At 41.2% G+C, this 11,186-nt stretch overlaps 1 protein-coding gene across 3 annotated transcripts; it reads right to left on the reverse strand.

Annotated features, from left to right (window-relative positions):
• Positions 1 to 139: 139 nt before the first annotated feature.
• Positions 140 to 10,435, reverse strand: ccnt1 (cyclin T1). 3 transcript variants are annotated; one of them, XM_065961168.1, is made up of 9 exons: positions 10,255 to 10,435; positions 9,559 to 9,640; positions 9,346 to 9,474; positions 8,392 to 8,452; positions 6,832 to 6,894; positions 6,659 to 6,704; positions 6,326 to 6,489; positions 6,133 to 6,203; positions 140 to 5,155 (listed from the first exon to the last, which is right to left on the reverse strand). In XM_065961168.1, the coding sequence occupies exons 1-9, from the start codon at positions 10,425 to 10,427 to the stop codon at positions 3,875 to 3,877; spliced, it is 2,070 nt and encodes a 689-aa protein (XP_065817240.1). In that variant the 5' UTR covers positions 10,428 to 10,435; the 3' UTR covers positions 140 to 3,874. The 3 variants fall into 3 exon arrangements, with proteins under 3 accessions (XP_065817240.1, XP_029136312.2, XP_065817241.1); XM_029280479.2 differs by having other exon boundaries at positions 6,659 to 6,713; XM_065961169.1 differs by lacking the exons at positions 8,392 to 8,452; positions 10,255 to 10,435 and having other exon boundaries at positions 6,659 to 6,713.
• Between the last annotated feature and the right edge of the window lie 751 nt (positions 10,436 to 11,186).

The following is an 11,186-nucleotide window of genomic DNA, read 5'->3' on the forward strand; positions in this document are numbered from 1 at the left end:
CACTCTGCGCTGATAGGTTGAAGTTAACGGCATTTCATTGGCCAATCCAGGTGCCAATCAAGCACTTCGAACGTTGCAATTTTTCTTTTCCACCCACAATATTGCAGCAGTTTGTTTATACAAAATTCAAGTGCGAAGGTCGTTTTCTTAAAATATTTATTGACTTTTAATTGAGAATAAAGCAACCACATTATATCAAAAAGAACAGTGTTCACATATAACCTTTAAACAGAAAACAAAAAAAATCCCAAAACGTTTCATTTCCAGACCTGAGTGTCACTAAAAACACCAAGACATGAAAAAAACACAACTTATTATAGGTATGTGATTTTGCATTGTAAGGTTGCATGAGTGTCTTCAAATTGTATTTTCTCCTCACATGTGGGTTTGTTTTGAAATGTGTGTCCTTTTCCTCTCACAGCATAGCGTTAATACTTTAAATCGGAAGATTTTTGTCCAGATCAAATAAAAACAATTTCCTAAGGTATAATGATATATTGGACATCTATTCTAATAGTCTAACCAGTATACATTTAACACTTTGTCAATTGCATTGTAGGCAAAGCTACAGAGATAAATATTCAGTGCATTTACCGTTTCCCTGTCACAACCAAGAGTTGAGCAAGTAATAAAACCTCTGCTGCCTGAGCAAAGAGCCGGACTCTTTCAGCTTATCGTCCATATATAATCAAGGGAACACATATTTTACAATTGTATGGCTGGTTTGTTGTACTGCATTACTGTGAACTGCCCTAAACACACAAGTTTTAGATTAGAAGCATAAAAGAAAGCAGATAAAGAGCAGTAATACTACACAATCAAAACCATATAAAGCTCAGTATGAATTCAATGTACAGATGAGATCCGATTCCCCTTCGAACAAAGGCCCCAAGTCCACTTTTTTTTTTGTTTTTTTGTTGCTCAAATACAAATCCATCGTTAAGAGAAACTATTCAGACTGTGTTTCACTTCATCTTATGACCATGTAGTGGAGGTATGTCAGAAGCCGGCCTGCTGCGTGTGATTTTACACAACATAAAAACACGCACAAACAACTTTTGATTGATCATGGCTTGTTGATGGCTTAGGAACAACAAATCTGACAATGTAGCTTGAAGGTTATGGAGTCAAGAGACATAATAAAATATGATTAAATCTCAGACCAGCATGAAAGGACAGGTTGTACAGAGGTTAAACACATTTAAAACACCGCCAAGAAGGAAATGCACAAATGAAAGACGACTCTAAACACAAACAGATGTTCGGTTATTCTTTGATATCGTGTGTTGTGAGTACTTAGTTGTATGTTTTGCTCGATATGGTCACAACAAAGTAACAGCAGAAGGCCTTTTTTTTTTTGCTTTCACAAATTCATACAAACGACACAGACCTGCATGACCAAGAGTCAGTGGACACTGCTACTTTTTATTGTTTTGAGAAGTTGCAGCCACACCCTTTGCTACTAGGTGCAATAAAAACCCAACAAGAAGGCATGGCATCTTCATAGATAAACATATACTGACTCGGAAAGGAGCTTAAAAACGTCCCCCAGTTGTCTGTAAATGCTGTTATTGTGATCAGCTCAGCCTTCAAGTTGCAGACAAACTCAGAAGAAAACGCTTTGCACATCAGTTTTTTGTGAATCACGGACAAAGGAGAATGATGATTGGATCCAAAAGTGCACAAAAACAAGTCTCCTGCACACTGCTTCACATGCATCCAAAAACTATTCACAGTGTATTTAAATTAAGTTAGACTGTGAGGGAATTCATTTAACATAGATTTAAAAAACAAAATGCACAAGGTCATCTTTCTCAGTCTGAAGGATCGAGCAGGGTATTGCAGCTGCCAGAAGATCTTTATGTACCAGAATGAATGTTGTCTACCATAAGCGTTTGGCTGAGGACGGAAACTGTTCAGGGGTTCTTCCTCTCTTGGCCTCTTAGCTCGAGTAAAGTGCCAACTCAGAGCACGAGTGTGCCCTAGTGCACCAAGAGGTCCATAAGGACGTGATGAGAAAGGTTTGGTATGTAGGAAGTCAACTGGCCTGCACAGAACCCAAAGCATCACAAGTTATCACCTCAAGGAGAAAAGACGACACAAATTAGGAGCGAGGCGTTTTTCTTCTTTTGGGAGAAAAAGGATCCAATAAACATTCTTAAAAACTAAATTAGTCCTTCCAGTGGAGTTGCCCCATTTCCACCAAGTGGTCCCGTTTGGTTCAGCACAGTTTGGTATAGTAAACCCTGATCTTGCTAGCGTTTCCACAGCCAACCGTACACTTACACATCACTAACACAGCTGCGCGACACAGAATAAAAAAAAAAAGATTGCTAGGAATTGCGAGGAAGGTCTGCATCTCTGAGGTTGGCAATGGGGCGGAGCTACTCGCTCACTAAAGTCGCAAAAAAACAAAAACAACCTTGAAATTACTCTTTTCAAATCCACAGGATACTTAAACATCATGTGTTTTGGGTTTGTCCTTTATGACTGCTGTCGCCCGGGAAGTGACGACTCTTTAGACCAATCACAGGACTGCAGTGTGTCTAGCTCCGTCCTTTAGGGTCAGATCGGTACATGTGGCATCCCAACAGGAGGGTACCAACAAAGTAGGACGGTAATGATCAGTTGTTTTGGTACCCTTCCCAAATTTTGACTGTGGAAACGCCAATAAATGTGAACAGAACTGAATAAGACCACTTGGTGGAAACAGGGCTTAAATAACAGAACCATAAAGAGAGAGAGAGAGGGCCTACTTCATATTAATGGAAGTAATTACAGGAAAAGATGTCCAACACGCCCATGAAAGGTGTGATGGTCGGGCATCCACTGAGTTTTGGTCATACTCCATATATCAGCATATTTCTGAGATGTTGTCACCTCTAAAAGGCGAGAGAGAAAGAGAGAACAGAAGATTCACCCACACGACAAGATAAAAAAGTCACATTTTACTGGCTGTTCCTTCACTGTGGCCATATCGAGCAGATATGCTTGAACTCTCTGATAAACCATAGTTTTATATTCTTGGTATGAACTTTATCCATTAGTGTAATGATTAAAGAATTGAATATGAATATTTTACAACCATTTAAAACAATGACTGCAACACTCAAAAATCTAAAAAAAAAAAAAAAAAAAATAGTACAAGTTTCCTTAATTTACAACTCTTTTTTTTGCAGTTTCCCATAACAAAATTTAAAAAATATTTCATGTTTGTTTTTAAAACATTTTTACAATCTTTTTTTTCCTTTTTACAATTTTACTAAAGAATGCAGAAAATAAAATATTTAAACACTGGAGCTGGGCAGGATCACCTATATGTTTTTAGGTTAAGGTGTTAAAAAAATAAAGGAGAAAAATATTGAAAAGATGGCGTTGGGAGACATGACATGCACTCTCAGATCAGCCTGTACAGTCTTGATGGGGGGAGGGGGAAACCTTAAAAAGGTAGAAAAGGAGACTATGTTTTTGTTAAAAGCATTCAATTAATAAATAACATACTATAAAAACATTATAAAAAAGACAATCGGTAAGAAGACGTCAATCTTTCCTCATCATTTCAAGGTGATGATTTCCACTCAAAACAGTGACGATAGAAAATACTGCGTCCCGTCATCACATTTCATTTCAGTTCTGACAAAAGGGGGAAAAATATTTTGTACACTTTTCTGTCTTTAAAAAAAGAAAAAAAAAAATCACATTTGGAGAGCTTTTGAAGCGTCTCATTATTGCCCCTCACGTGAACTGTAGAAGAAAAAAAAACTCATCAGTACATTTCTCTGCTGTAAAAAATGCTGGGTGAGAATTTTTACAATACTTAATGTAACAAGATGGATGTCAAGTAAAATCATAATGCGTCTCCTGCTCAGGGAAATCATTTGGGCAATGGCGGCAGCGGGGGAGGAGGTTCTGAAGGCAGGGGTGGGGGTCTGGAGTTGCTCCCTCTAGAGCCGCCGCTGTACCTGAAGTCCCCGTATTGGGATCTGTAGTCAAACATGGACGGCTGTGCCGGCTGGACCCCCTGCGCACTCAGAAGCGAGTTCAACATTTCAAAAGTATCCTGGTACTCGTTCGACTGAGCCCCCGCTGCGGCCCCGTGCCCGTTCGTGTCCGTCTTGTCGCCTTTGGAGTGCGGGTAGCTCCCCTGGTGGTGGGGGAGGCTCAGTGCGGGGAGAATGTCCCCACTGGGCCCCAGAGTTTGTCCAGAGGAGGAAGACAGGGACGGCAGCTGGTAGGTGTTCCTAGCGGACTTGCTGACTTTGCCAGCAGGGTGAGAGCCCGCTGTGGGGTCTTGGGAGTGCGTCCTCTTGCGCGAGGCGGACGAGGAGCCAGTCCTGTCGCTCGGGACTTTTTTGTTGCTCCCGGACGCCCCGCTGGAACCAGACGAGTGTTTGTGGGAGGAGAGCGAGGCACCGCTGGAGGAAGAATGGTGGTGGTGGTGATGATGATGGTGGTGGTGGTTGGAGCGTTCTCTGTGCTTGTCCCTGCTCTTGCCCTCCTCTCCTGAGCTGCCCCTCTGCTTCTCGGGCACTCGTATTCTCACTTTGATGTCCTGCTCCTGTCCTCGGGAGCCGGCGCTGTGCCCACCGCTTCCTCCTCCGGCGAGGGGGAGACGCATTTTCAGTGAACTCCTCTCGTGCCGCTCCTTGTCCAGAGGGATTTTTAAAATAATGGGCGACGGGTTAGACGTGTCGGAGGTGGAAGAGCTGGACTGCTGCTGCTGCTGTTGATGATGCTGCTTCTCCTTCCTCTGCTGCTGCCCGATGAGCGCCTGAGCAGCATTGGCGTAGTCCCTCTTCACGCTGGCCTCCATGTTCTCCAGCTTCCTTTTCTGGGCGGCCAGGACGTCGGCGTTCTTGGCGCGGTACTCGCTCAGCGACACCTTAGCCGGGACGTGGATCTCGTTGTTCGCCTGCAGCTGCTCGGACACGGCCGGCTGACCCTTCCCACTCCAGGTCTGAGCGCTGCCGGACGCACCTCTGTCCTTCTCCCCGCCAGAGGAAGAGGAAGAAGAAGTGGTGGGTGGAGCGGAGAGGCTCATGAGGCCCGCCACAGTGCTCTCTGATGAAGCCATAGAAATCATGCTCATCATGGCGTCCCTCTGGTCGCCGTCCTCCTGGACTTTGGGCTTGGCTTTTGGCGTCTGACCTCCAGCCTGGAAGTCATGAAAAGAAACAAACAATTAACAGAAATGCAGAACGCAGAAAGTATTTGTAGATCACAAACAAGGGCACATGAACTCCAACACAGACCTGCATTAGTCTCATGTTTCACCTGTAAGATGCACATTGAAATGTCTAACCTAACATGTCTAATTAATCCAACGGAGGCCAGGTGAGAAGGGCGGACACACCTGTAATAAATCATGCATGGAGATGAGACTGCGATGCCTGAAACATAAATTTACTGACAAACTCTTTCTGACTTTTCAACAAAATAAGAACACAATCAAGCACAAAAGTTAAACTGATCGATCTGAGATGTGGTCGGAAAACTGTTGCTCTCGGCAAGGCTCCCCATCAGGACTCATGATCACAGAATCCAGATCCACACAGATCAGGTAACTACAAGGTAACTTTCAATCTCCTCATTATAAAACTAAGTTAAAGATGTTTTTCTTTCTTAATTCAAAACCTTAAATCAGCCTCCTACACACATTTATCAGAAATGTAAATAAATGCCAATCGTCAGCCAAATATCAAAACATTTGCAGCCAACTACTTGTGTAAATCAGTGAACTTCTTGTGATGAAAGAGTATTTTTCGATTCTCTGATTTTTTGAAATTTTCAAAATCCAAAACAAAAAATACCAACCAGAATTTACATTTTTAGACACTTCAAATCCATTATTGCCCCTTTATCTTTTCTGAAGATTATTTACTTTTCAATATAGAGTAGTTTAATATATACTATACTAACCAACTGGATAACTTTAAGGTGGTTTTTAATACAGTTTAATATTATGTTTAAAGGATGAGTTGTCTGATAATATGATTCATTTAAAACCTCTACATGAACCCTTAAGTGTCATAATGAGACGGTAAAATGTACCGCCTGCCATGCTCTCTCTTCCGCCTCATTGCAGGAATAAAAGTGCTGAGATTTGATTGCTTAAAGAACAGAAATCTTTACCTTCCAGTTGCGGATCCGTTTCAACCTGCTGGGTGTTTTCTCCAAAATCTGCAGGAACTCGTGTGTGAGCTCTGGCACAAGTTAGGAGAAAAGAAAAGATCTTGTGAATTATCTATACGTTAACTGATATATGACTTTCAGGTGCTTTAAAAACCAGCCCTTCACCATGGGGAAGTATATTTGCATCACACACCATCCAGCAGCTCGAGGGTAACCGTAGGATCCACGTACTGCCACCAGTGTTTGCCGTCTGTCGACACGGGGATCTCCCAGTTGGACCATTTGCAGGCGAGGTGGATGCACACGCAGGCCACGACGGGCGGACTGTACTGCAGGCAGAACGTGGTCAAGTGCAGACTATGTGGCAGGATACGTCCCGGAAGGAAAACAAAATAAAAAACCAGAAAGAAGAGAAAAAGAGAGCAGACATTCAGTATATTGAGTTTGAGAAATAAACACAAAAAGAGGAGAAAACTTCCTGCACTCATTTACAGTTTAAGGCAGTTATAGTGAACTGTGGATATACCTGTTTGTGGCCATAAAGTATGATGTTTGAGCCAAATCCTTACTCGCTGGAACAACAATAGAACAAAAAAACACACTTAAAACCTGGGGAGTGGTAACCCGGTGTTCACAATCAAGCTCAGTATAAGTAAAAAGAGAATTTAAAGAAATGTAAATCAGTGAGTAGATGCTCACCTCTGACCAGCTGAGTGCACTTGACAACATGAGTATGTGGATGGTCAATGGTGATTTCAAATGCTGTAATAGAAAAAAGGGACAAAGACAAAGATGGATAAATGAAAATGCAGGAGTCAGACGAGTTCAAAGATTTCACTGCATTCAATTTCCATGACAACGGTAGTAAAAAATAAATTCTAAAGCAAAGATTATGAAGTCAAGAAGAAAACAAATACTGTTAAATCAAAGTTAATTTAAACCTGATACTGTCTTAATGCAGGTACTTCTGTTTGCACACTGTGTACTAACTTGTGTAGGGTGTGAGTTTCAACGGGTAAATGTTGTCTAAGAACAAACATGAACTTGAGACGTGGACATAGCCTCTCGGTTTCCACAAGTGAGGCTAATGCAAAGGTGCTTGAAACTTTCATCTCTGCCGTTTCCAAAGCCTGAACGTATGTAGCCTTCTTCTCAGATGACGCATTTCCCCGCTCAAATACTCCAAACAGATTTATGGTCTCTCTCTCTTGTTTTGAAGTCTCGAGCTGCATTCTAAAGTTAGCGCTCTTTAGTTAGCTCGCAGCTACACATTGCAGGTAAATTTACACCCAATGGCCGTGATCTAAAAACACTTATGTGACGTTCAAATAAGCAGAGAGTACAGTATGTTATTCTTCTTTTCTCTAGTCCCTCACTTTAACAGCTTTTATAGGCAAGAGGAGGAGCCGGCTGGACGTCCCGTCTATGTAAACATGATGTTAATACGTCTCAGACACCGTGACTCGCGCGCCTCACTCGTTGTAGACGGTCATGACTCAGAAATATCTGCTGAGGATTTCTGCTGTATTTATGTTGCACATTCTGTCTTTAACATGGAAGCTGTTTTTGTCACCTTCACAAAATTCAAAGCTTGTTTCTCTGTGACTCTGCGCATGTGCAATGGCAACGTTTCCTAAAACATTTAAACATCTTTCAAATCCAAAAACCTGCTTTTTTTTTCTTAACTACAATAATCAGTCTGAACGCTCTTGTTAGATTGTTAAAATAGCAAATGCACGTATGGAAGACCAGGAGTTATGATAACAGGGGGACGACACTTTGCATGGGATTTTTCCAGTAACATCGTAGATGACATGAAAACTAAAAAAGAAAGTGAAACCGTTACAAGAGTTATTTCAACACAGAACACTTTTTTTTTTTTTTTTTTGATTGAAAAATAATTATTATCCTCTTATCAGCTGCCTATTTCACAAAGCATGACAGCAAATTATACACAAAACAAAAGCCGCTGTTCACGATCAAAGCAGCGATTTATCAAACAGGCCTCAAAAGAATGGCTTTCAAATGTCTAGACAAGAAGAAGAAAATGTAGAAAAGTTATGGACACAACAGAGAAGAAAGCAGAAACAGTGGATGGTGCAGGCAGCTGCCAACAAGAAGCCTGGAGTTCCTTTTTCTGCACGCTGCATACGGACCTTCTGTAAACAACTGTACAACAGGGTGAGTGGTTTTTTTTTCGATCATCACACATACTTCTGGAGGGAAATCAACAGATCCAGTTCGTCTTTCCCAACTTACCCAAGGTCTGGAGTATTATGCTCTCAAGAATGACCAGGTCTTGGGCTTGTTGCAGGTAGGCCTGAGGTTGAAAGGACAGGCACATTACTCACTGGGTGGCCTCTATCCTTTGTCAAACATATTAGACCCTTCACTTATGAAGAGCCAACAAAGCCTCATGGATAACAAGTTAAGACGATTGGAGCAACAGTGCATTAAATAAGGGTTCACACCTCTTGGACTTTAACACATTTTACAGAGTTACAACCTAGTTGGGTTTTTTTTGGGCGGGGGGGCTTTTTACCGCTTGATTAACAAAAATGGAGTTGGGAAACAAAGCAGACATTTGCATCTTAAGGCGACCTAATCTTAGAGTTTCACAGCAAAGAAGTCAAAAAATATTGTGTGATATCGTTTGATCTCCTGCTCCAAATTGTTGACTTTAGTACCTTTAGTATCTCAAGTCAAATCTAATAAACAGTTGTGACATGATATAAATGTAAAAGTCCAAGTCAGGTGAATCAATACAAGCCATTTTAAATAGTGAAACCAGAAGCTCTCAGCATCACATTACATCTCTACAAAAAAAATAAAACTGGGATGCATTTTAATCTTTCGCTCTCTTCACCAACTCACCAAGCAGCCTAAAAATGCAAGATAGCAAGAGCTCAAAATAAAAACACTAAGCCAAAATACATAAATATGAAAGTGTCTGCACTAACGCTACCAGAGATCTAATAACTTCCGGAGGCAAAGGGTGACCCCTTAACCTTAAGGTCACAGTGGGGCAAAAAAAAGGCAGCTTTACAACTTCAGGTACATCGCTGTGTCTGAATAAATAAGAGTTTTGAAGCGAGTTTCGTCCCTGTTACGCCTTTGTTATTGTGGAGATTAAATCAACACCCTGCCAGGTGAACACAACAGGTGACAGAGGAATATAACATGCGATTTTTATCCCGTCAGCACGACACTTACATCGCTGCGTACATCTGGAGAAGGATCCTGAGGATTGAGACATGCATGAGCCACCTTGATAACATGTTCCAGCTTCCTCGGCTGCTCCTCAACCTTTGCAGCCAGGAAGAGAGCAGCTGGAGAAATAACCTGCAGAGGTCCACAAATAAAGAGTCAACTGATAATCTCATGTTAGTGATTTGAGATTAAGAGTGTAAAATAAACTGTACTTACATTTCTGTGGAATCTGGTGAATGACTGGACCATGTAGAAACGATGCATGTACACAATGGCTGTATTTATAGTGAGTTGGGACCTGATGCAGGTCAGTTAAGGACAAAGCAGCAACAACACATCACAAACAAGGGTTCCTGAATATGATTAAAGCCTTTGTGTGAAATAAAATATAAATAAAGTGCCTTAGTTAACTTAGAAAAGGTGTGTAAGTTATTATCACAACAAAACAACAAAGTGTAAACTCAAGTTAGCCTCACACGTCAGAGCCAGAGGTGAGCCGGAAGCTGTGATTTTACAGAAAACACGCGTTAAGTGTTAATCTGAAGATTAAAAGTGTACACGACTTAATAAAAAAACACAATTTGAACACACTGTTAATAACACAGCTGCGCTCTGTGCCGCTCTCAGGAGCTATTTACAGTAACACATGCTAATGCTAATGCTAACGTCCCGAAGGCCCCGCAGGCCCCGGGATGGAGCTCTGCGCCGCTGTCGGGACATCGTCACCGTAGGGGAGAGTAACAAAAACACACAAGGCACCGTGAATGCGGAGACATAAAAAAGCAAAATGAAACGACCTCGAAGTCGAAACACTCAACCTGGTGAAGTGCGGACCGGCTGCACACGGAGCTAACCCGGGCTAGCTCGCATGCTAACGCGGTGCTCGGCGTTTCGTCCCCTGACAAAAGATACACATTGAGCCGCTGTCCCATGTCCTGCAGCAGGTTGGCCGCCTGTTGTCTGTAGGACAGTTCTTTGTCCGGATCAAGTCCAGCTCGCCGAGATGGGCTGTTGTCGATCTGTTGTCGGTTGTAGTACCATTTGTTGTTACAGCTTGCAGGGAGAGAACGAAACGAAGCCGCCATCACTGAGAAGGACGATAGTTTAAAATTTCTGCGCGTCACAGGAACCTACGTCACACCCATAGTGTAGCAGCGGGGGGGTGCGATACCCGAGATGGCCACCAGGGGTCACTAAAAACAAACCTCCACATTGATCAGGTGTTATGACGAGAAAATAGAACAGAATAGAATATCTTTATTGTACAACGAAATTATTTGGCTTCACCTTAAAGTGCACACACATGCAAGCATCCACAGCTAAAAACAACAAAAGAAGGAAATTAAAAAAAAAGGAACTCTCATTCAGGTAAGATGGGCAATGTATGGTAGGAGTTATTTACAGGTAGTAGCATAACAGAATATAAATAGATATTGCAGAAATATAAAATAAATATTGCACAGTATGAGATGTAAAATATTGCAGAAATATAAAATAAATATTGCACAGTATGAAATGTAAATATTGCAGAAATATAAAATAAATATTGCAAAGTATGAGATGTAAAATATTGCAGAAATATAAAATAAATATTGCACAGTATGAAATGTAAATATTGCAGAAATATAAAATAAATATTGCAAAGTATGAAATGTAAATATTGCAGAAATATAAAATAAATATTGCACAGTATGAAATGTAAAATTATTGCAGAAATATAAAATAAAATAAATATTGCACAGTATGAAATGTAAATATTGCAGAAATTTAAAATAAAATAAATATTGCACAGTATGAAATGTAAAATATTGCAGAAATATAAAATAAATATTGCACAGTATGAG

This window comes from Labrus bergylta, chromosome 12, assembly GCF_963930695.1.
Source record: "Labrus bergylta chromosome 12, fLabBer1.1, whole genome shotgun sequence".
NCBI lineage: Eukaryota > Metazoa > Chordata > Actinopteri > Labriformes > Labridae > Labrus > Labrus bergylta.